Source organism: Pogona vitticeps, chromosome 4 (genome assembly GCF_051106095.1).
Source record: "Pogona vitticeps strain Pit_001003342236 chromosome 4, PviZW2.1, whole genome shotgun sequence".
NCBI lineage: Eukaryota > Metazoa > Chordata > Lepidosauria > Squamata > Agamidae > Pogona > Pogona vitticeps.
Genome location: NC_135786.1, coordinates 46645954 through 46672206, shown reverse-complemented (window position 1 = coordinate 46672206; position 26253 = coordinate 46645954). Strand labels below are relative to the sequence as shown.

At 41.3% G+C, this 26253-nt stretch overlaps 1 protein-coding gene across 7 annotated transcripts in view; it reads left to right on the top strand.

Annotated features, from left to right (window-relative positions):
* LOC110086557 (complement component receptor 1-like protein) overlaps positions 1-24198 on the top strand; it is a 28795-nt gene extending 4597 nt beyond the window's left edge. The window contains exons 2-13 of one of the 7 annotated variants that reach the window (XM_072997238.2): positions 4106-4294; positions 4875-4971; positions 9114-9202; positions 10764-10964; positions 13417-13596; positions 13688-13738; positions 13904-13921; positions 14667-14711; positions 16443-16487; positions 20975-21007; positions 22502-22528; positions 23310-24198. In XM_072997238.2, coding sequence (XP_072853339.2) covers positions 4106-4294; positions 4875-4971; positions 9114-9202; positions 10764-10964; positions 13417-13596; positions 13688-13738; positions 13904-13921; positions 14667-14711; positions 16443-16487; positions 20975-21007; positions 22502-22528; positions 23310-23353 — 1019 coding nt within the window. In that variant the 3' untranslated portion in view covers positions 23354-24198. Of the gene's footprint in view, positions 1-4105; positions 4295-4874; positions 4972-9113; positions 9203-10763; positions 10965-13416; positions 13597-13687; positions 13739-13903; positions 13949-14666; positions 14712-16442; positions 16488-20974; positions 21008-22501; positions 22529-23309 lie in introns of all 7 variants that reach the window. The other 6 variants (XM_072997237.2, XM_072997243.2, XM_072997241.2 and 3 more) reach the window with 6 other exon arrangements.
* The last annotated feature ends 2055 nt before the right edge of the window (positions 24199-26253 follow it).

Genomic DNA, 26253 nt, shown 5'->3' with positions numbered 1-26253 from the left:
CATGCCACATATTGTTTCTGGTTTTCTTTTAGTTTGCAGCCATGAGAGGATGCTAGAGGCTGTAATAGTAATTATTTGCTCTTTATAAACAGTACTGTCTGGAATTAGATTGCAAACAAGGAATAATTACAATTAAAATGGAAAGCCAACACTCGTAAAGTCCCACATAAATGTCTTGAAGCTGAGCTGTGGTGGACCCAGTAAAGGTTTCCTGATTTTCCTCATTTACTGGGGGTTGGAAAGTGGTCATCACAGACTTTGATTTTGGATGATGCAGCTCTAAAAAACGATGTGGTTCCGGGATCTCTAACGAAGAAGCTATTCCTTTCCCTGCACTTCTTTTCCCATTTATTTTATTTTGCGTGATCAACTATAAGAAGCTAGACTTTCTGTGTCTCACAATATGACCAAGTATTTTGGTGTTCTAAGTTTTAAGTATTTTACGATTTGTTGGTCTTCATTCATTTAGACACATCCTGCAACAGAACTTACAACTTACAGACTATATGGGTGAAAGCTGCCCACTAACTATCTAACCATCTATCTAATCGTCCGTCCGTCCGTCCGACTAACTAACTAACTAACTAACTATCTAACTAACTAACTAACTAACTAACTAACTAACTCTTCCCAATGCAATTTGAGCTTTAGAACTCAAGACCAGCACTTTGTATTGCGACCAGAGGTTTTCACGCACTTTCCTAGTAATCAAAATGGTCAGACATTCTGGCCTCACCAACATCAAAATGGCTGCATTTTGTACCAGCCAATTTTCCGGGGGATTCCTAAGTAAAGCATATTGAAGTACTCCATTCTGAGATTACTGGTGCAAAGACTAGGACCAAAAGGATCTGGTAAGGCCACGGCATACAAGCTGGAGCTTCTTAAAAGCTTTCATGTTGCCATGAACACATCCGCATATCTTGAATATACTCTATCATTCTGTTCCAGGAACCAGTCTTGAAAATCAAGGTATCCATATAGGCCATGGCCACACCAGTGAAACGTCCTTGTTTTCTTCAGTCTTTTACTCCCTGAGCAGTTGTGCATTGTTATCATGTGACATATATCCAGGGGTGTGCATTCTGCCGTATTTTTGTATTACTGTAACATTGCCGTAAATTCGATGCAATATGACCGGCTGGCTACACTTCAGATCCAGAATATTTCCCTCTGGGTTGTTTTTTACCCTGGGCCCCCTTTTTCTTTTTCCTTTTCTTTTTTTTTAAAATTCCATTACACCTATGTAATTTCTTTGATGGATATGAGCATCTCTGCTGCGTTTGTGTCTCTTGTACCAGAGAAACACAGTTGGGCTTTGTTCTCATGGCAGCTGTACCATGAGGTTCCCCAAGAAGAAAGCAGGGAAGAGCTCAAGGGAAAGAGCGCCACCTGGTGGAAGGATCTGCAAATAAGGGAAGTTCAGAGGGTGAAGACATAAGTTTTCCAATGCATCCTCAGCTCACTATATATATATATTTAATATAAATATATTTATTTAATATATATTTAATATATATTACATGCCTGTATGTCTATATATAGATATACAGTATAGACATACAGGCAAACAATGTCACTGGAAGCAACACAAGCCAACCTGTCAGAAAACGTATTGGCACATGCACACAGGCTGCCACTGTAAAACAGTTTTGTGATAAATCCCACAACAACAAAAGTATAAGCCTCCTGGTGGGTGGGATTTATTGCAAAGGAGGCAGGCGAAAAGATTTGGTAGGGGCCGTGCATCATCTGACCACACACAAAAAATCTTGAATGAATGAGAAAGAACTAGGAAACATTTCGCTGATGTGACCAAGGCCATAGCTGGTGCCAAGAAAGCCACAAGCCTGCAGTTCCATTAGTACAAAGACTGGTGCCAGACACTACATGGCTGTACTCTTTTTTTTTTTTAATAAGGAATTCAAAGAGTTTGTAACAAAGCAGAATAAGGGCTAAACTTAAAATAGAATCAATTTTGAATGGAGTTGGGGGGGCAAATATAAATGTATTTATATTCTCCCCCCCCCCATGCTTCATTCTAAATGGATCTGATTTAAAATCATGGGACTAATTGCAATGTTATGTTCCCACTTGGGAGACAGCCTGCAACAGCACACCTTGTGTGGGATTGTATGTTTTCTTCCCCCTGCCCCCCCCCCCAAAAGCATAGAGACAGGTCAGTATTCAGTAATAAATGGGGTGCATTCTAGGGAGCGTTCTGGTTGGGATGTGCTTCTCCCCCAACCTTTTTCTCCCTCTAGCCATCCCCTTTGTGCCCCTATAGTCTCTCTCTCTTTCTCACACTCACAAGACACAGGCACTCCTGCCTGAAGAGTTGGGGAAAGTGCTTGATTGCCTGCTGATCAAGTCTTCCTCTTCTCTCCGCCTTCCACGGACCAGCAAAAGCATTCTTAAAGAGCCAGAAACAGCCATGCTTTTTACAAATATGGTTGTTGTGAGTTTTTTGGGCTCTTTGGCCATATTCTGAAGGCTGTTCTTTCTAACGTTTTGCCGGTCTCTATGGTCGGCATCTTCAGAGGACAGGAGTCAGAACTCTGTCTGTGCTTTTACAAACATCTTTACCAACACAACTTCCCTCCCTCCATCCTTCCTGCAGCATCTCCCACCATCTCCAGCTCGTTATTCAAGGTACAATTTGCAGCGATGGGTGTATATTTTTAGAAATAAATAATTGCACATGCATACTATTTTAAACAACTCTCTAACCTGAACAATATATTCGTTTGTGTTTTATGCAGCTGACAAATGTGAGCATCCTGGCATGGCCTACAAAAAGCTGCGCTTTGCGCTTGTTTTCTGATGTTTTCGTTTTGGTTATTTGTTTAATGCAAATATAAGGTGATAGGAAAGAAGTTGACACATTCCCAGGGGGTTTCAACAGGCAAAAGTCCAATAAGCCAGTCCAATATCAGAAGTCCAGAATATGCAAAGCAGATACCAAAATGCCAAAGCCAAAACACAAACCATAGTCAGAAGTTAGAGTCCAAAGCCAAGGGTGCAGAGAACAAGGTCCAAGATAAGCAGGAACGTGGATGCGAGCCAGAGTGTTGACTTGTTGCTTCCACAAACTTCCAAGCCTCTGGGTGCAGATTTTAGAGCAGCAGTCACCTAAACAATTCATCCTCCTAAAACTGAGGGCTGGCCGACCTGATGTTCCTATGGGAAGCATTCATGCGATCCACTGACCTTCATGTCATGAGTCTTTGCCGAAGCTTAGCCCTCACCCTGGCTACTGGAGGAGGAGAATCTGGTGGTGATTCAGCTGTCTGTGCTTCTAATTGCCCAGCATTTTCCAAAGCTGTAATTAACCCCTCAGATTCCAGATCTTCTTCAGCTGAACTCATGACAGAAGTACTAAATATTCCAAACTGTGCTGGTATCTAAAAACAAGTAATCCTACTGCATGAAAATTGTACCAAAACATAAGAAGAGAAGAAGAGTCCTGCTGGATCAGAATAAAGGGCCTATCTAGTCCAGCTTCCTGTATCTCACAGTGGTCCCACCAGATGCCTCTGGGAGCACATGAGACAACTAGATTCCTGTCTCCTGATACCCCTCCCCTGCATCTGGCATTTTGAGGTACCTTCCTTCTAAGCCTGGAGATTATACATCCCCATCATGGCTTGTAACCTGCGATGGACTTTTGCTCCAGAAATCTGTCTAATCCCCTTTGAAAGGCATCTAGGCCAGATGCCATCACCACATCCTGTGGCAAGAAGTTCCACTGACTAACAACACTGGGTAAAGAAATATTTTCTTTTGTCCTCACTCTCCCAACCCTCAATTTGCGTGGCTGTCCCATGGTTCCAGTATTGCATGAGAGGGAAAAGAGCTTCCTTCTATCCAGACATGAAAGCAACCTGAAACTGGGCCACAAGCAGGATGTAGTCTGCACAGTGCAGAAGAAATTTAAATGTTTTGGGATTTGGGCCTGGTATAGTCCAAAAAGCAAAGACAAGGCATGGTTTTGTAGATTCTGTTAAAGAAAACAGCATGAGACTTGAATTAGACAGAGCTTAGTTTTATGACATCCTTTCCTTCCTCCCACATTTTAAACATCCATGTCTATCTTTATCTCCAGGTGACTGCCCTGCTCCGCAGATGCCCCCCTTTGCTACACTGGGTGACTCTGCATTGAATGAAAGCTACCCTGTTGGGACTACTCTGCGATTCCGCTGTATCCCAGGCTATATATATATCACTGGATCAAAGCCTACTATTCAATGTCTTAACGATTCAACATGGTCAGAAACTCCTACCTTTTGTGAAAGTGAGTGTCTTTCTCCCAGATCTGTTTTTACCATTAAGAGCGGCTCGCATGAAAAACTGAGCAAAGATCTAGAGCTCTCAGCAGTTTTCTTTCCATTCTATACTTTGTGCAAAATAGTCCCAAGGAGGTGCTAACATGCTGTAAAACAGGAAACTTCCATTCTTGAATAGGCAAAACTGCAGAGCAGCCACATTAAATGATTTTCAAAATATCTCTCTGTGTCTTGCCTCTGGGCTGAAATGCACTGAGATTCTTCAGAAAGTGTAGAAATAATTCGGTACACACAGACCACCCACCATAGAACTCCGTGAGGATCATTCCTCCTAAAGGCAAATTTAGGAGGCAAATGCCAACAGGATTGTATTTAAAAAAAGAAGAAAAAGGGCTGCAGCCTGGAACTCTTGGCCTAACTTATCTCATGGAGCTGTGGGGGACAGCATTGTGATCATAAAATGTTTGGGAATCTGTATATTGCCCTAGCTTCTGAAACATGTTACTTTCAAGAAGTCTGCAAGAATCTTGACTCTGTTTTAAAAACCATGACAACATACGGTAAAACTACATCTAATTCTTCCTTCAGGAAAGCAGTGCAAGATTCCAGCTCTTGAAAATGGCAAAGTAGAATCCTCAGGTGACTTCCGGCTTGGTGATGAAGCAAAATTCATCTGTGATGGGGGGTGAGTTTCCAGTCATCTGTTGTAACTATCTAGCTTGGTATAAAATTTGTGGAACATATAAATACCTGAAAAACTAATTGTTAACAGTGAAAGTCTCTACTGTTCAATTTATTTATTATTTTTTATCCTACCATCAATGATATTTTTTAAATGTGTTAATTAGATTAATGGGTTTACTGTTGCCCTAATTATAATTCCAAGATTTTTCCTGACATATATTCTTCCCTGACAATTTCTGGAGGAATCCACAGTGTATGTATGCTTCCATTCGTTCTCTTTCTGAGCACAGAGATTACCGACTTTGGACTTGGTTAATCGGCCAGAGAGACAGTGAAGAGGCAGATGAAATTCACTCTGCTTCTTTCTCCTGTGCCTTGCAAAGCAGACGGAGGGAAGAAAAGCTGCCTTCCTGTCTTGCTAACTTGTGTTCTGTGGGCATGTGTGACAGGCCAAACCTTGACAATTGCAGCTTTCAAACTGAGGAATCATTGGATGAAGAACCACTTGTTATTCAATTTCTGCTTTCCTAGGCAGTTGCTAGCTTTCATTAAAAAATGAAATGAAGTGATCATATACTTCCTATATCAGTGTTTCCCAACCTTTTTCGAGTTGTGACCTCCTTTTATAAAAGCGAAATAACCTGCATTCCCCTGTCAAATTGCTCCCCCCCCCATATCCCTGTCTTCTTATGTAAACTTGCAGAGGATCAGGTGACAAATTGGCCAGACTATGAGGCCATCTTGCTTGGCCAGCACTAATTCTCCCCCCAGCTCCTGCAGGGCTTGTTTCTGAGCAAAGGAGTTTTTGCAATTCTGCTGCACAGTGGAAAAGAGAAGAGGGGTAGGTGTGTGTGTTTTCTGTGTGCCAGTTTTGACTACATATTTTAGCACAATTCAGGATTCACAGTTTTCCCTCCTTTGCTGACAAGGGGCAAGAAAGAAAGGCATACATGTACTCACACACACAAATCACTTCTCTTTGCACTCCAGATTTTAAACAATCCCAGGCTTAGGCAGGTGTTAAGAAACCAGAAGCAAGTGGGAATCAGGGGTTCTGGGGAATGGGGAACAGCTTGCTCCTGTCATGAGTTCAGCCGAAGATCCGGAACCTAAGGGGTTAACTGTAACTGAGGAGAATGCTGAGCGATTAGAAAAACAAACAGCTGAATTGTCCCCAGATTCTCCTCCCCCAGTAGACAGAGTGAGGGCTAGGCTTCAGCAAAGACTTGTGACACAAAGGTCAGAGGATCGCCTGAAGGCTGCCCATAGAAACATCCGGTCAACTAGCCCTGAGTTCTGACAGGATGAAAAGGCTTCCAGTAGTTCAATGACTTTTTACTATATAATAAGCAGCTCCCAGTCGTCTGGAAATTTGTGGAAGCAACAAGTCAAACCTCTGGCTCGCATTGACACTCCTGACTACCTTGAACCTTGTTCTTTGGACCCTTGGCTTTGGACTCTGACCCTGAACTACATTGTACAATTTGGCTTTGGACTCTGACCCTGGACTACGTTGTGTGATTTGACTTTGCTATTTGGATATCGGCTCTGCATTCTCTGAACTTCTGATATAGGAGTGGCTTATCGGACTCTGCTGTTGTAACTCCCGGGAACGTGACAGCTCCAACTGCAGCACCCAGATGGAATTAAGGCAAAATTCCTCTGGTGGACACTGGCCCTGGAGCATGGTGGAAGGTTCCACCTTCCACGCTGCTGCCTTTGTCCCCTAACTGGAAATAAATGACATTGAATTCAATAGGCCATAATTCTAAGCGGACATCTATGGGAATCCGTTTAAAATAATTACAACGAAAAATAACTGTGCCACAGAGAGAGAGAGAGAGCGAATGAGAATGAAAACACTTTGTGACCCCCTTGCATATGTTGACTCCCAGGTTGAGAATCTGTGTCCTATACAGTGGTGCCTTGCTTAGCGACGTTAATCCGTGCAGGAAAAAGCGTCGCTAAGCAATTTCATCGCTAAGCGAGTTTAAAAAGCCCATAGAAACACATTAAAACGTTTTTAATGCGTTCCTATGGGCTTAAAAACTCACCTTATGTGAAAATCCTCCATGGGGCGGCCATTTTCGGTGCCTCTAAAGCAAGGCAACACAGCGGGCGGCCATTTTGGAACCGCCGACCAGCTGTGCGAAAATGAGGCCTTCTGGAGGACCGCAGGGGAGAGCTCCCCTGAGGTCCTCCCAAAATCCCCGCTAATCAGCTGGGGGAAATGGGGCCTTCGGGAGGACCGTGGGGGTGAGCTCCCCCGCCGCCCTCCCAAAGGCCCAGCTGATCAGCTGGGGGGAAATTGGGCCTTCAGGAGGACTGCGGGGGAGAGCTCCCCCACGGTCCTCCCAAAGGCCCCGCCGATCAGCTGGGGGAAAATGGGGCCTTCGGGAGGACCACGGGGGATGGCTTCCCCCCCATCATCCCGAAGCCCGCATTTTCGCCCATCGGCTTCGGGATGATGGGGGAAGCCCTTCCCCCCATCATCCTGAAGCCCGCGTTTGCCCCCCAGCTGATCAGTGGGGCTTCGGGATGATGGGGGGAAGCCCTTCCCTGCGATCATCCCAAAGCCCCGCCGATCAGCTGTGTGAAAACGGGGCGTTTGCGATGATCGCTTCCCACGATCATCGCAAAGCGATTTTTCCCCATAGGGAACATCGCAATGCGATTGCAAAAGCAATCCCAAAATCTTCATCGCTATGCGGATTTGTTGTTAAACGGGGTGCCCGTTAAGCGAGGCACCACTGTATTACTGTGTGTAAAGACACTATTAGTTCATGGACTGTGTAAATTTGGAGAATGGAACCTCTAGCATTTAATACCTTTGGATTGGGCCCATGGCCTATCTCACTTTTCTCCCATGCTGCAACTGGCCTTTGTTATTTAATTTTAAAAAAGTTGAAACCTAAATGAAACATGGGGTGGTGGTGAAGAGCTGAAAAGGTAATAAAATGGATGCATGGATCTATATGGGGTGCCTGGTGGAAATAAAAAGAGCAAGCAAAGTGGCTCAGAATCTGACCAGGACATACCTGACCCCTCCCACTCATGGCAAGCAGCTGCCACCCAAGAAAATATCTCTTTTGTCAGGAAGAAAAAGGTTCATACCTCTGTCCTAAAGCACCCCATGGGTTCACATAACTACCTTCAGCTTTCACTGTATGTTGTTTTTAAACTACCAAAAAAAGTGATGCAAAGCATTTTGTCTTGAACTGCAAATTTTCACTGCAATAACATTTGGAAGATTAGTCTCTTGCACATGAAGGATTTTCCATGTGTGACACAGGCTACAGCCTTATTGATAGGGTGTTTAGTGTTGCATTTTCATTCATTTATGTCAACTACAGTGGTGCCTTGACTTACGACTGTTCCTACTTACAACCATTTCGAGTTACGACCAGCTCTGATTGCAAAAATTTGTTTTGACTTGTGGTTGGAGCTTCCACTTACGACCAAATATAGGCAGGGAAAAGGGGGGGGGAATTCAAATGTACCAACCGTTGGTGGCAAAGAGGCTGCTTCTTTGTATCTCTTTCGCCCCAAGGGTTAGAGAAAGGGATGCAGCGGTGGGGGGAGAGGCGGTGGGGGGCGTCCCTCTGGGTGAGTTTTGCAGGGTGGTTTTGGATTGGGGGACTATGTTTTTGTGGTGTGTTGTTGTTTGTTTGTTTGTTGATGATTTATGTACTTATTTTGTAGTTCCAGTGTGGGGCTATTTTGGGTTTTTTGTTTTTTGTTTGTTTGTTTTGGCCGGAACAGATTAATCGCATTCCCATGCATTCCTATGGGAATGCATGCTTCAGCTTACAGCCATTTCAAGTTATGTCCATCTTCTGGAATGGATTATGGTCGTAAGTCGAGGCAGCACTGTATGTATCCAGAACTAAAGAAGTTGGTAGTTTGTATCAACCTAAGTTAGTGACAAATGGCCTTATCAGTTATGTCCCTCTCCTGGTACCCAGTCCTGTGCCTCTTGGATGCAAGGCAAAGTCCCTCTCTCTTTTTTACCAAAGTAGTCACGGTGTAGAGTGAGATGTACATGATGTCAGTAATGTAAGCCTACTAGTGACCAGATATCCTGTATTAGCAACCACTTTATTATGTCTCATGCCCTAAATCTTGTACTTTCTCTTTCTTTAGGTACAGGTTAATAGGCCCAGATACTGCTCTTTGTGTTTTGTATGATGACAACACAGTTAACTGGGATAAAGAAGGTCAATACTGCGAACGTAAGATCATATTTTCCCTTAAACTTGTTAATGTTTGCCCAAATGTGTTAAAGAGTCATTTCTCTATTTGAAGTTTTTTCATCTGCCCATTTATTTGCCTGGGACTGGAATAAATCACAGTAACTAAAAACTTGGGCCTGAAAACTCAAATGGGAAAAAAAAACACTACGTATCTCTCTTATTCATCTTTCCTTCCTCCTACCTGCTGCAAACAATGTGGTTTCTGAACTAGTCCATTACTCTGTTCTTTCAGCCACCTTTCTATCCTCCTATAGAAAATAGGAGCCATCCTTCTAGCCTCTTCTCTCTTTGTTTCTTTTTCTTTCTCTATTAAAGAAGCACTCTCTGATTGGTGATATCAAATGACAGTCAACAACAGCAAAGATATTAATAAGCAACAAATAGACAAACGTAGTAATAAGATAGAAAAGGCATCGTATCTTCTTAAACGATTAATAATTATGTGCTGTCAAGTCAATTCCAACTTATGGCGATGATTTTCAGGGTTTCCTAGGTAGAGAATACTCAGGCATGGTTTGCCCTTCCCTTCTTCTGGGGGTGCCCTGGGATTGTGCAGCTTGCTGAAGGCCACTTAGGTTGGCTTTTCTCCTGGGAGACACAGTGGGGAGTCAAACACCAAACCTCTGGCTCTGCAGCCAGATACTGAGCTATTCAGTTCATATCCTCTTGCTGAAATGAAAACACTTAAATTAAAATTAAAACCCCACTGTCTAACACTTCAACTACCTAAAGCCTAGAATGAGATAGTGAATGTTCACGGGCTTTCATTATTTGCATTTTAGAGCAGAGGATGGGGAACATCAGTCTGCTGTTGAGATCTATCCAATTGTATTAAAGTACTAGTTTTAACATTTTTCAGACTATCTTCAGATGAACAGAAAAACCTCAAACACCAAACCTCTGGCTCTGCAGCCAGACACTGAGCTATTCAGTTCATATCCTCTTGCTGAAATGAAAACACTTAAATTAAAATTAAAACCCCACTGTCTAACACTTCAACTACCTAAAGCCTAGAATGAGATAGTGAATGTTCACGGGCTTTCATTATTTGCATTTTAGAGCAGAGGATGGGGAACATCAGTCTGCTGTTGAGATCTATCCAATTGTATTAAAGTACTAGTTTTAACATTTTTCAGACTATCTTCAGATGAACAGAAAAATATTTTATTGCAGTTGTTCATTGCAAAGTGTTTCTTCAGTATTGCATTAAAGAAAAGGTATAAGATAGTGGACGTGGTGGCTGGGGCTTCAGTAACTGTAGTGCAACATCTCTGGGTACCACTCAGGTGGAGAGAGGCCTGCGTGAACATAAAGACAGTTGAGGTAATGGCATGAAAGACAAGACTAATGAATAGGAAAATGATATGAATACTCTTGTTGGGATTAGAGATGAGGCCAAGCTGCTCCTGTTTGGCAGTGGAAAGTATTACAAATCATAGGTTTTCCTAAAGCTCAGCAATTTTCCAGTCAAACAACAGCCTGATAAATTGTTCTGTTTTCTACAGTGCACCTGATCTGTCAATACTGTTCTCTCTCCCAGGAATCCCTTGTGAACGGCCTCCCACAATTTCCAACGGAACTCATAACGGGGATACGTATGGTGATCACTATACTGTTGGCTCAGTGGTAACATACACCTGCAACAAAGATTTCTCCCTTATTGGAGATCCAGCTATTGAGTGTGTCGTTGCAGAAGATGGCAGAAATGGAAAATGGAATAGACCTGCACCTGAATGTAGAGGTGATCAAAGTTCAAATTTGGCATCTTCTGTGCAATATATTGTGATCCTTCAATATTATATACTACCAAAAATTAAAATTCTTGGTAGAATCAAGTAACTGTGCTGCTAGGTAGGTTTTTAGTGGCAATGCAAGTGGTACAAAGGCGGTTGTGCAGCAAGGAGAATGTTAGGGAGGGCAAGTCCCAAATGTCCTGTTTCTTTACACTGAGTAATTCAGGCATTTATGTCCTGATCCAACTGAAAGTAATCCCAGCTACCCCCCATTTCTGGTTTCTCAGAAAGTTCAAGGAGTGTTTGTTTCACTGGGTCATTAGATGGACATTTATAATGAGAAAGTTTGCTCTGTCAGCTTCTAGTGCCAGTTTTGTACCCTAGATACACTTTGACCACTTGGTCAAACGTGAACCACCTGCACACTTTCTCTGAGTGGGCAACTACATTGGCCATTCACCACACAATCTGTACCAGACTGGGCACAGATAAATCCAGATGAAAACCCGGTGACTACAGCATATAAAATGTGGTGTGGGGAAGTCCATTAGGGCAGTGGTCCCCAACCTTGGGCCTCCAGATGTTCTTGGACTTCAATTCCCAGAAATCCTGGCCAGAACTGTTGATGGTGAAGGCTTCTGGGAGTTGTAGTCTAAGAACATCTGGAGGCCCATGGTTGGGGACCACTGCATTAGGGGAATCATCTCTTTTGAGCAGGGAATGATATTTTCTTTTCATCTGGCAGGAATGGTTCAAAACCACTTTTGTCTTATTGATTGATTTCCACTTCTATATCACCCCATTAGTGTTATCACTCCCTGGGCAGTTCACAATATACAATAAAAACACCACACCAGAAATACAATAAAAATACAATAAAATACAGCAAACCCTGTTGCTAGCTAAATCAGTGAACAAGAAGAAATCCGTATATTAATTCATACAACTTATCTAAGCATCTCAGGACGATGTTAGGCAGCTTTATAGAATTCTGTCTTAATTAGCTTCCTGAAAACAGAGATAGGTGGGCCTGGCAAACCTTTGTAGGAAGTTGTTGTGGGTTTTTCGGGCTCTTTGGCCGTGTTCTGAAGGTTGTTCTTCCTAAGGTTTCTGAAGATGCTGGACACAGAGACTGGCGAAACGATAGGAAGAACAACCTTCAGAACATGGCCAAAGAGCCCGAAAAACCCACAACAACCATTAGATCCCAGCCGTGAAAGCCTTCACGAATACTTTGTAGGAAGCTTATTCTAGAGGGAAGGGACCATGGCTGAGAAAGCTTGGTTTCCTAGTGCCAGCATCTTTGGCATCCTTTGGGGTTACAATTCTTAATATCAAGGACTGCAAAGAGCATGTGGAATGGGTGGTTTTGTGGAGAGACCTTCTGTCAAATACCTAGGTCCTAAACTACAGTGGATGTTTACTGAAAAGCACTCAGGGCTGGAACAAAAACATGGCAAAATGTGCCCCTTTCTGGAGGACTCCGACTCCATTACTTTCTTCGAAACAAACTCTGATTTTTGACTCCTTCCATAATAGTTGTGGACTTTTGTTGACCTGTAATTCTTCTTCACCCTAATGATCTATTGTATCATCTGCCTGGCAAGCCTGTACCATACATGTTCAGGTTTATAACAAAGCCTATAACAAAGTTTCTTTCCAAATTCAGGTGGGACCAATGCTTATCTCTTTCAAGATAAGCAAGATTGGTCTTTTCAATGTATGTGAGTTTTTTAAAAAAATCTGGTGACGTTTAGGGTCCCTATTTCTGAATGGGTGGGGGAATACAGTTTTGCTTAAAAAAACCTTTTGCCTAAACTCCCCAAATTTGGCACAGAGCAAGAGCAGACAGTCTACTACACCTGCGCCGAATTTGGTGCTGATCTGAAGTCCAGTTTCAAAATTATAATTTTTTGTTTGGACTCCCCCATTTTTAGAATTGCCTTAATAGAGTATTGATTTGCTCTGCTGAGCAGTAACATAAAAGAGAGATGAAGAGATGTGGAAAATGTCAATTGTCATGTGTTAGCACCTTGTTAAGGCAGCTTCTGTTGTTGGAGCTCTGTGCAAGCTGCCTATCTCTGCCCCTGCTGACACCTGCAAATTGTCACCTGGACAAGTACAGCAATTTCACCCAGGGAAACCTGGTCTGATAAACTGCAAATCATAGTGGATCAAACTGTATTTTCCCAACTGTGCCATCACATCCTGAGTCTCTAAAGCCTGCTAGAGGCAGTTGTGGACTTTCAGACATAAAATTTGTGGAAGTACAGCTTCCCTTGCATCCCTGTGCTGTTTGATGCTGCAAGCCATCAGATCAGTTTTGCATCTCTGTCTCAATCATGCAGTTTCTTCAAAGGCAGGAATCACTTGTTATATTCTATTAGGGTTGTAGGTAATTTTAGGCTTTCAGCTCCAGATGCTGGTTTGGTTCCAACGCTGCTTATTATCTCTTTCTAGTGGTACAGTGTAGCAGACCGGAGATCGAAAATGGAAAGCTGACTAGTGGATTTCAGGCTTCATACCCATATGGCCATAAGTTACAATATGTATGCAATCCTGGCTATACTGTTATGGAGAGTGAATTCATTGAATGTGTGGCCAACAGTTCGTGGCATCCTGATCCCAAATGTGTCAAGGGTAAGTGTTTTACTGTAGTCATCCATTTCAAAATTTTCATACAGAACACTGGGTTTCTTCAGAACCTTTAGCCAAATATATTCTTTTCCAGAGCCTAGTACCACAACTGTCCCTCTTCCTCCAGGAAGAAATGAAACTTCAAGTGAGTCACAAAATTTATGGATTATTAGGAAGGCTCTGTTTTTAAAACAGAGAGGGGAAATACGCAGCTACACCTGTCTTCTGTAAATTTCCTCATTCCTTCCTTTCTGCTTTGACTAACATTTCATTCTGAATCTATGTTTTATAACCTTTTTCTTTCATATAGGAACTACACCGAGTCCAGGTATACCTGTTTCTACAGTTCACTCAGGTAAAATAAAAGATGGTGTTGGCAAACAGATATCCTTAATTGGATAATGAAAACATCTCCCCTAAAGTAGTAACAGGGGAAGATTTCTATGACTCATAATTCATAATCCACTACACCACTACTGGAAATCAAAATTATTTAAACCATTGTAAATTCAGTGGTATTAAATGAGTTATTGCATATCTTGGCACATAATTCACAGAGCAGGTAAGTAACCAAGGATGCAAGCAGTGATTTTTTTTAATAGCAGCAATTTGTCACTGCCTTTTATGCCACTGCATCTATCCAGCATAACATTACTATTCAAATCCGAGCATCAGTTTTAACCTGCTCTGCTCGCATCTCTTCGGTTTATTTCTTCATTTGGTGTGTGATCCTTAGCTTTTGCTTTCTGGTTTGTACATGCAAATCAATCCCTATTTGTACTGGGATATTATTCTCCCATTTATCTGGGCAAAGCTTGGACAGTTCTGTGGCATTGTGGCTAGTCCCTTTAAAAGTATTTCCCATCACTAAACTTTGCTGCTATTTATGACATAGCACAACCAAGTTTGTTTCATTAAGTTTAAGTGACTTCCTGATGATACTTTTTGAAGGAATTTTCTAGCCCAGAAGGATATGTCAACGGCTTTGAAAGCTGATACATCTTTCCATCTTCTTCTACTCTGATATTCATAAATCCTGAATCTATCCTTTATAACCTTTCTCTTTCATATAGGAACTACACAGAGTCCAGGTGTAACTGTTTCTACAGTTGGCCCAGGTAACTTAAAAGATGGTGATGGCTAACAGATATTCCTATTGGACAACAGAAATGTCCACCTGAAGTAAAGTAGTGACAAGATTCTCAGGATTCATAGTTCACAATTGACAATTCAAAATCCATAATTCATATTTCAAAATTAATAATTCACAATCCATAACTCATAATTGACTCAGGAATCATTTTTTCATCCTTTCTAATCATCCTGTTGAGATGCTAAGTATCCTACATGATATATGTCTGGTGTTCTGCCCTGTAAGAATTTCTATAGGCTCCTTTTCCTTTTCTTGTTTTCCGGGGGCGGGGGGGCGGGAAGGAAAATCACAGTAGATATTGTAGATACTTATTTCTTGTTTGTCATACTACAAACAAGAACTCCTCCTTGCTTCTCTCATGCTCTTTAAAAACTGCAGTGAAAGAAGTTGAAGCTGGCAGGAGTGGTTGGTTTTCTGAATATCAATGTTTATCTAGACATTTTTGTGTACTGCATATAATATTGTATTGTAATATTGTATTGTCTGCATATAATACTGAGCTGGACATATAACCATGGTTTGGTTGTCATGTTCCCAGTGGAGTACAGGTACACTTGTATTCTGTAAATTTGCATCCTTCCTTTCTCTCTCCTTTGACTGACATTTAGTCATGTACACAAAAAGTGTAGCCAGTGCATTATGTTGAAAGCTGTGTTTGATGATTTCTTTTCATTTGAGTGAGAAGTGATGTAAATATCCATTTGGGAAACAGAAAGTGGAAACTCACATTTACATTGGGAGCTGACTGCGTGGGTCTTGAGTTTCTGGTTACTGAGGATTTCTTACTGTACATTAATTATCCTGCAGTGGCCAGAATATTCTAGGTTATTTGTGTGTGTGTTCTATGCCATCAAGCCAGAACCACCAATCTGTAATAGAACTTTCAAGGTAAGTGAGATATTAAAGAGTGGTTTTATCAGTTCCATTTCCCCAGTACATTTATAAGATCAAGTGTCAAATCAAACCCTATTTTCTGGAGTCCTAATCCCTCACTCTATCCACGACACCATACTGGAAATCTAAATTATTTAAACCAGTGTAAATTCAGTGGTGTGAAATGAGTTATTGCATATGTCTCTCTTGGCACATAATTCACACAGCTGGTAAGTAACCAAGAATGCAAGCAGTGATTTTTTTTTACTAGCAGCAATTTGTCACTGCCTATTACGCCACTGCATCTACTCCAGTATAACATTATTATACAAATTTGAGCAACAGTTTTAACCTGCTCTGCTCACTACCAGTGCAATTATATATGTGTATGTGTGTGAATTCAGAATGTTATTTTTCTAGATTTAGTAACATTCAAGACCACTATCTCTTCTGTTTATTTCTTCATTTGGTGTGTGATCCTTAGCTTTTGCTTTCTGATTTGTACATGCAAGTCAATCCCTATTTGTACTGGGATATTATCTTCCCATTTATCTGGGCAAAGCTTGGACAGTTCTGTGGCATTGTGGCTAGTCCCTATAAAAGTATTTCCCATCACTAGACTTTGTTGCTATTTATGACTCAGCACAACCAATTTTATGTTTCATTAAGTTTAAGTGACTTCCTGATGATACTTTTTGAAAGAATTTTCTAGCCCAGAAGGATATGTCAATGGCTTTGAAAGCTGATACATCTTTCCATCTTCTTCTACTCTGATATTCATAAATCCTGAATCTATCCTTTATAACCTTTCTCTTTCATGTAGGAACTACACAGAGTCCAGGTGTAACTGTTTCTACAGTTGGCCCAGGTAACTTAAGAGATGGTGATGGCTAACAGATATTCCTATTGGATAACAGAAATGTCCACCTGAAGTAAAGTAGGGACAAGATAAGATTCTCAGGATTTATAATTCACAACTAATTCAAAATCCATAATTCACAATCCATAATCCGTAATTGACTCGGAAATCGTTTTTTTATCCTTTCTAATCATCCTGTTGAGATGATAAGTATCCTACATGATATATCTACTCCAGCATAACATTACTATTCAACTTAGAGCAACAGTTTTAACCTGCTCTGCTCACTACCAGTGCAGTTATGAGTATATACTTGTGTGTGTGTGTGGATTCTGAATGCTATTCTTCTAGATTTAGTAACATTCAAGATCAATATCTCTTCTGTTTATTTCTTCATTTGGTCTGTGATCTTTAGCTTTTGTTTTCCTATTTGTGCATGCAAGTCAACCTTTCATACTGGGATATTATTCTCCCTTCACGGATTGCTGTCTTGTTGTGGCAAAAGGGCTTGAGTAATTCAGAGAAACTATGGGCTATGCCATGCAGGGAAACCCAAGACGGACAGGTCATAGTGAAGAGTTCTGACTAAATGCGACCCACCTTGAGCAGGAACTGGCAAGCCACTCCAGTAACTTTGCCCATGAACAGAAACAAAAGGCTAAAAGGTATGATGCTGGAAGTTAAGCCCCTCAGGTTGGAAGGCGTCCAACATGCTACTGAGAAAGAGTGGAGGACAAGTACAAGTAGCTCCAGTACTAATGAAGTGGTTGGGCCAAGGCCGAAAGGATGCTCAGCTGCAAACGCACCTGGAAGTGAAAACAAAGTCTGATGCTGCAAAGAAAAATAATGCATAAGAACCTGGAATGTAAGATCTATGAACCTTGGTAAGTTGGATGTGGTCAAACATAAGATGGCAAGAATAAATATTGCATCCTGGGCATCAGTGAACTAAAATGAACGGGAATGGGCGAATTCAATTCAGATGATTACCATATTACTATTATAATAGTATCAAGAAGTGCATAGAAGAAATGCAGTAGCCCTCATAGTCAACAAAAGAATGGGAAAAGCTGTACTGGGACACAATCTCAAAAAAGATAGAATGATTTCAATACGAATCCAAGGCAGACTGTACAACATCACCGTAATCCAAGTTTATGCACCAATCATCAATGCTGAAGAGGCTGAAATTGAACAATTCTATAAAGACTTACAACACCTTCTAGAACTGACACCAAAGAAAGATGTTCTTTTCATTCTAGCGGATTGGAATGCTAAAGTAGGGAATCAAGAGATATAAGGAACAACAGGAAAGTTTGGCCTTGGAGTTCAAAATGAAGCAAGGCAAAGGCTAATAGAGTTTTGTCAAGAGAACAAGCTGGTAATCACAAACATTCTTTTCCAACAACATAAGAGGTGACTCTACACGTGGACATCACAAGATGGGCAATAACAAAATTGATTATGTTCTCTGCAGCCAAAAATGGAGAAGCTCTATACAGTCAGCAAAAACAAGAACTGGAGCTGATTGTGGCTCTGATCACCAGCTTCTTATAGCCAAATTCAAGCTTAAACCGAAGAAAGTAGGAAAACCCACTGGGCTAGTCAGGTATAAACTAAACCAAATCCCTTATGAATACACAGTGGAAGTGAAGAACAGATTTAAGGAACTCGATTTGGTGGACAGAGTGCTGGAAGAACTATAGATGGAGGCTCGTAACATTGTACAGGAGGCAGCAGCAAGAACCATCCCCAAAAAAGGAAATACAAGAAAGCAAAGTGGCTGTCCAACGAGGCCTTACAAATAGCAGAGAAGAGAAGGGGAAAAATGCAAGGGAGACAGGGAAATGGCTGTTGTGGGTTTTTCGGGCTCTTTGGCCGTGTTCAGAAGGTTGTTCTTCCTAATGTTTCGCCAGTCTCTGTGGCCAGCATATGCAGAGGACTTCAGAGTGCTGTCCTCTGAAGATGCCAGCCACAGAGACTGGTGACACATTAGGAAGAACAACCTTCAGAACATGGCCAAAGAGCCCGAAAAACCCACAACAACCGTTAGATCCCAGCCGTGAAAGCCTTCAAGATAGGGACAGAAAATTGAATGTTGACTTCCGAAGAATAGCAAGGAGAGACAAGAGGGCCTTCTTAAATGAACAGTGCAAAAATATAGAGGAAAATAATAGAAATGGAAAAACCAGAGGTCTGTTCAAGAAAATTGGAAATATTAAAGGAACATTTTGTGCAAAGATGAACATGACAAAGGACAAAAATGGGAGGGACCTTACAGAAGCAGAGGACATCCAGAAGAGATGTCAAGAATACACAGAGGAATTATACCAGAAAGATCTGGATGTCCCAGACAACCCAGATAGTGTGGTTGCTGACCTTGAGCCAGACATCCTGGAGAGCGAAGTCAAGTGGGCCTTAGAAAGCATGGCTAACAACAAGGCCAGTGGAGGTGATGGCGTTCCAGTGGAACTAGTTAAAATCTTTTTAAATGATGCCGTTAAGGTGCTACACTCAATATGCCAGCAAGTTTGGAAACAGTGGCCAGAGGACTGGAAAAAATCAGTCTACATCCCAATCCCAAAGAAGGGCAGTGCCAAAGAATGCTCCAACTACCGTACAATTGCACTCATTTCACACGCTAGCAAGGTTATGCTTAAAATCCCCCAAGGTAGGTTTCAGCAGTATGTGGACCAAGAACTCCCAGAAGTACAAGCTGGATTTCGAAGGGGCAGAGGAATTTGAGACCAAATTGCTTACATGCGGTGGATTATGGAGAAAGCCAGAGAGTTCCAGAAAAACATCTACTTCTGCTTCATTGATTATGCAAAAGCCTTTGACTGTGTGGACCACAGCAAACTATGGCAAGTTCTTAAAGAAATGGGAGTGCCAGACCACCTTATGACCACATATCTATCTCCTGAGAAATCAATGTGTGGGACAGAAAGCAACATTTAGAACTGCATTTGGAACAACTGATTAGTTCGAAATTGGGAAAGGAGTACGACAAGGCAGTATGTTATCTCCCTGCTTATTTAACTTATATGCAGAATATGTCATGCAAAAGGCTGGACTGGAGGAATCCCAAACCAGAATTAAGATTGCCGGAAGAAATATCAACAACCTCTGATATGCAGATGATACCACTCTGGTGGCAGAAAGTGAGGAGGATTTAAAGAACCACTTAATGAGGGTGAAAGAGGAAAGTGCAAAACATGGTCTGAAGTGCAACATCAAAAAAACTAAGATCATGGCCACTGGGGAAGGGGAAATTATGGAGGCAGTGACAGATTTTACTTTCTTGGGCTCCGTGATCGCTGCAGATAGTGACAGCAGCCACATTGTTCCTCGCCTCTGGAACAATCTCCCTCCAGCGATTCGCGCGGCCCCCACGCTGGGCACCTTTAAAACCCAATTAAAAACATGGCTGTTTATTCAGGCCTTCCCTCCAGCCAACTCTTGATTTTTTTCTTACTTTTCCTTTTTATCTTTACTGCTGTTCTTGTTTGATTATTATGTATTTGTCTATGTTTTATTATTTGATTTTATATTTGGAAGCCGCCTAGAGTGGTCCGGTGGGCCAGATAGGCGGGGTATAAAATAAATAAATAAATAAATAAATAAATAAATAAATAAATAAATAAATAAATAAATAAATAAAATTAAAAGACACCTGCTTCTTGGGAGGAAAGCAATGACAAACCTAGACAGCATCTTAAAAAGCAGAGACATCACCTTGCCAACAAAGATCTGCATAGTCAAAGCTATGGTTTTTCCAATAGCAATGTATGGAAGTGAGAGCTGGACCATAAAGAAGGTTGACCACTGAAGAATTGATGCTTTTGAATTGTGGTGCTGGAGGAGACTCTTGAGAGTCCCCCAGACTGCAAAGAGAACAAACCTATCCATTCTAAAGGAAATCAACCCTGAGTGCTCACTGGAAGGATAGATCATGAAGGTGAGACTTCAATACTTCAGCCACTTCATGAGAAGAGAAGACACCCTGGAAAAGATCCTGATGTTAGGAAAGTTGTGAAGGCAAGAGGAGAAGGGGACGACAGAGGACGAGATGGTTGGACAGTGTCATCGAAGCTACTGACATGATTTTGACCCAACTCTGGGAGGCAGTGGAAGACAGGAGGGCCTGGTGTGCTCTGGTCTATCGGGTCACAAAGAGTCTGACATGACGTAACGACTAAACAACAAAATTATTCTCTCATTTATCTGGGCAAAGCTTGGACAGTTCTGTGGTATTATGGCTAGTCCCAATAAAAGTATTTCCTATCAGTAGACTTTGTTGCCATTTATGCAGCAGCACAACCAATTTTATGTTTCATTAAGTTTAAGTGACTTCCTAATGATACTTTTTGAAGAATAGGAATTTTCTAGCCCAGAAGGATGTGTCAACAGCTTTGAAAGCTGACCCTTCTTTCCATTTATCTCATCTATCCCGATGTTCATAAATGCTGAATCTATAACCTTTCTCTTCCTTATAGGACCTACACAGAGTCCAGCTACAGTTGACCCAGGTAAATTAAAAGATGGTGATGGCAAACACATATTCGTATTGGATAATGAAAATGTCCCCCTGAAATGCACTCGTGGTGGGGAGGAAAATCAAGACTACCCTTTTATAGAAACCTGTGGTTTTTTATTTTTTTTTATTTTCTCGTCTTTTCTAATCAGCTTACTGAGAGGGGAAGTATAATCTTGTATGATATATGTCTGGTGTTCAGCCCTTTAAGAATTTCCACAATCTTGTTTTCCATTTATTGTTGTTGAGGGGGAGAAAGGAAAATCATAGTACTGGAGATACACTTATTTCTTGTCTCTTTTTTGTTTTACTACAAATAAGAACAACTTCTTGCTTCTCTCCTGCCCTTTAAAACTGCAGTAAAAGAAGGTGAAGCTGGAAGGAGCAGCTAGTTTTCTGAATATTTATGGTTATCTGGAAGTTTTTGTGTACCCTAAAGTATTCCTTGCATATAATACTGAACTTGGCATATAACCATCATTTGGTTGCTGTGTTCCTAGTTAGTGCTTTAAACCTAGCTTCTATGAAATACAAATTTGGTAGAATCTTTGTACCATTTACGTTGGGCATGTCTCAGTAAACTAAATGGGACTCACTTTTGAGTAGATGTGCATTTTAAAAAAAAAAAGCAAAGCATTCTGTTTATATATGGTCCCATAGCACTTAAAGCACTGTCTGGGTAGTTTATAATTTAATTATGCAGGCTGCACATTGCTTCCGCCCACCTTCCCCATCAAGCTGAGTACTCAGTTTACTGACTTCAGAAGGATGGAGGGCTATGTGAACATCAACCTGGAACTGAACCCTGGTGGCGAGCAGAGCTTTGGCTGCAGCATAGCAGTTTAACCACTGTGCTGCAAGACTCCTTATACTATAGGCCTTAGGCTTGGAAATTTTCTTCAGCACAGTGGTGTTACTGATAGTCTTCCAAGCCTTCTAAAGTAGGAGAAATTATTCTGTGCAGCTAGTCTTGCCTTCTTAAGTTGCGGATGCAGATGTCAAACAGTTCACACATGCTGTGCCAGTTGCCATTTACCAAAGTGAATTTGAGACTCTGGGGGTCTATTCTAGAAGAAAGTTTTTGTTTACAAACCAAAGCTGACAAACATTCTCTTTTCAATAAACTCTATATTGAATCTAGCAGTACTCAATATTATTATAATTATTCAAAAATACCAGGCACAATAAAAACTATAAAACCATTGACTGGTATTACTTAACAGAAAGAAGTTTTAGCCAAAAACCTAAATATCTGTTAAATATCAACGTAGTATATATGCTTTTCCTAATATTGCCAGTTTTTGTAGCTCTGTTGATGTTATTTCTGGAATCTGCAGCTGCTTATGAAACTGTGAAAATTGTTGTTGTTTTGAATAGCAAGAGACCCATGCCTTAGTTCCAGCAACAGATAATACATATTTCTAACTGATCATAGTAGCTTGTCTTTCTGGCTCATTCTTCTTCTCTCCCTCTCCTTCTCCAATTTCAGGACCTGACAGTGCCACAGTTGCTGTTGGTAAGTAATTCTAGAGTGAGGTATTTTTTATATAATTACTAGTGTTTTTCTTTAATGCCTGACAGAAATGAGTATGGACGATTCCCCTTTTTTTTACTCAACTACTAAAATAAAGACCCCTGCATGGAGGAAATCACAAGTGCCTTTAGCAAAGAGTCTTAGGGTGAAGACAGACACCCCTTCTTAGATGCACGTGGTGAAGGGGTTTGGGTGTGTATAGGAGGCCAGAGTCCATTACAAGCTAAGGCTTATAGCAGGGTCACCCAAGGTGAACTGGTAATATCCAATCTCAGAGTGAAGCAGAGGTCCGGAAAGCAGCCATTTTGCAAAGTGAGGGAAGCCATTTTGCGAAGCCGGAAAAATTGTCATATAGCGAACGGTTCGCGAAGCAGGCTCTTAATCAACGTAATGCAGATTTCCCCCATTGGAACCATCGCTTTGTGATCGCAATAGCAATCGCAAAAAAGTCATCGTTAAGCGATTTTGATTTCATGCAGGGTAAGCATCTAGCGGGCACCACTGTACATTATATCTCAAACAATTTCAAAAGGTTCCCTGAATTCTAGCATCAATTTTTTTAGGGCACAGAGGAACTGCAGAGTAGGAAAGATTAGCAAAATCCAGAGCCTTGCCTTGCACCAATAGAAGTATTATCTGTTAATGTAAAGCTAACATTGTCATTTCCTTTCTTCAAGGCCTTGAAGGACTGTTAAGTTTAGGGAATAAAATTTTGAATGATTTAAAGATGTAATGGTTTAAACATGTAATTTCCTTTTTACAGGAAAATTATCTCTGATTGTGGCTCTTCTGATTCTTATCATGTAATCACAAGTCGAAGAAAAATGAAGATTCTGTACTTCTTGCACAGAATTTCTACAATAAAATTTAGTACTTTCCAGCAGATATTGAATTCCCCTTTGGTCTTCGCTCAAGAACTGGAAATGGGGATGGAGTAGAGATCCACTGTGTTCATAGTTGTAGAAATTGTTTGTGTGAATTTATGCATTTAGAGGATGAAGGATGGCCTATTTAATTACTGCCTTTCTGCCTCTTGGAGTAATTCTTGGTCTCAGGAAAACCTTGTGCATTTGCACTTTTGGCCTTGCAGAATACCTTTTTAGTGCCAAAATCAAATCTAAAGGGAACTGGTTATATATATTCCTAGGAGGAGATCCATTATCTGACTTTAAACAGGATATAAAATGCTGTAACAGAAGTGTCATAAGATGTAACTAGGAAGTGTTGATGCTTTTCTACCAGAATGCTGTGGTCTAAATCCATTTATTAGCTCCAGCAAGGGAAGACCCACTGAATCAATGAGAATTTAGCAAGTCAATATTTAATGTAAGTTTCATTGAGCCTGTGGGACTACTCTGCTTGAAACTAACAACTGGATTTCAGTCCACATATTGTCTCAAGGTTGCCCCATAGATGTCTCTTGAAGAAATTGCAACATAGCTAATAAAATCTACAGCTCTTCTGAATTCCTCAGGACCTCTCATGCAGAATCAGCATTAGCACTCTAGAGCCTTGTCTATTTGTGTTGTTATTTTTATAAAATTTGTACAAAATTTACTTGGTTAAATAAAGGGAAGATGACGTCTGTATATAAAGGAAAAGATATTTATTTGGAAATGTTTGCTAGTATTAAATAAACATATAATAAAATACTTCAAGAATCAAGGGTCGCCTTTATTTTCAAAGTAATGAAAGAAGCTAGTGATGCAATGCAGATACAGTATTCTCAATGCTGCCCAAATATGTCAGTTTTACTTTCATGCATGATGCAATAAACACTTGTGGGCTCATAAGCGTCCACAGGGGAGCAAGGGCAGTGCCCTTTCATCCTATTGTAACAGATGCATTCTCTCATCCACCTAGTAAAGCGAGAGGGCTGAGTCATCATTGAGACCACTCCTGTTGAGAGTCCAGCTGCCAGATTCTGGGCTCCTCTGCATGGAACATTTGTTCCATCTTCCCCTTCCGCTGCTTGATACCAAATGCACATGGGGTGTTTTAAAAACCCTACTTCTCTTTTTAAGAAACCATAATCTCTTTTAGAAATCTTTCAGATATTAATTAGCCTCTCTGCTGGAATTTTTGCTTATTTCTTTTGCATAGTGGTTTAGTGCTAACTTAACACCCACCACCCTCACCTGAATACTTTCTTTTCCCTTTTATTGATCTTACTTTGTGTGATGCATGGTTATATTTAAATTCAATTCTTTAAAAAAAATCCCCACCAGTTTATGAATGTGAGATACTGTGCTTCTGTACCCATGATTCAAAAAGCCAGGAAAGGGCCAAATATTGCTGCATAATATCATGCCCACACTGCCAGCAGGAAAAAGGATGCCAAGGACAGTCTAAATGGTTGTTGTGGGGGTTTTTTGGGCTCTTTGCACAAAGTGCTGTCCTCTGAAGATGCCGGCCACAGAGACTGGTAAAATGTTAGGAAGAACAACCGTCGGAACACGGCCAAATAGCCCAAAAAACCCACAACAACCATTGGACATCCAGTCTTGGGAAGTATTTTAAAAAGGCCCTCCCTGCTAAGCAAATCAAAGGCCTTTGTAAGATCTATGAAGGCCACAAAAAGTGGCTGTCATTGTTCCCTACATTTCTCCTGCAACTGTCTGAGTGAAAATACCATGTCAATGGATCTATTAGCTTGAAATCAACACTGTGATTCTGGATAGACTCTGTCTGCAAGCACCTGGAGCCTCTTCAGCACGACATGGGCAAGCAGCTTCCCTACAATGCTGAGAAGCCAGAAGAATGAAAATTATTTTCTTTGACAGACCCTGAGTTCTGGCAACAATGCCCATCTCCAGCTTACTCAGTTCCATGCCAATGACAGCTGTCTTGCGTGTGTCGCCTATTTCCTGCAGGTCTTCAGAAAAGCCAGGGGTCATTGTCTGAACATTCCAGGTGCCCAACTTTAGGGCAGAAGTTTTCTTATGATTATTGCATGGTGCAGGGTTATCAATCTGCTTGTTGGCTTTCACCCTAAACCACACACACCCTGTGGTGTTAACAGGCAGTGGCGAGGCAGCACCTTACTGGCTGTGGGCTGCCCAGTTTAAGGCGGGTGGTAGCTACCTAATGAGGTGCAATGACCTGTCCCACCGTTGCAAGTAGGCCCTGGTGTCATGCTCTACACCAATCAAGCAAAGACCTATGACTGGTAATTGCTACTTCCCGTGTTACTTTGATGCTGTATGAAAAGCTGGGATGTCCTCTCCAGAGCACGAAGCCTGGGTAAAATAATATGGAGGATATACTGTTATCCAAGGAGAAAATTCCCCCTCTCCATATCACTGAAGTAGTTCAATGGAAAGGCAAGAGCCAATACAATTGGTTCCAGTGATGTTGCAGGAGTTGCCAGAGTGTGACTGTACACAGTTCAAGAACTGCCTCCAGGACAGGCAAAGCCTGAGCAAAGCAATCCTCTGACTTTGTAAACAGGATGGTGGGATTGCTTTGCTCAGGCTTTAGCAAGCCACCCAAAGGGAAAACCGTTCTCTGTTTATGCCCCTGAGGAACAGCTGATCCGTGGGGGCATAAGCAGAGAGTGATAGATGAAGGGAACAATATAAATGGGTTATATTCATTGCTTCATATTTGTTGGGGTATGGACCTCAAGAATACAAAGCAATGAATATCTGACAGATCAGCAACATTTGTTGAATATCACCATTAGTTTTTATATTCATCTCCATGTT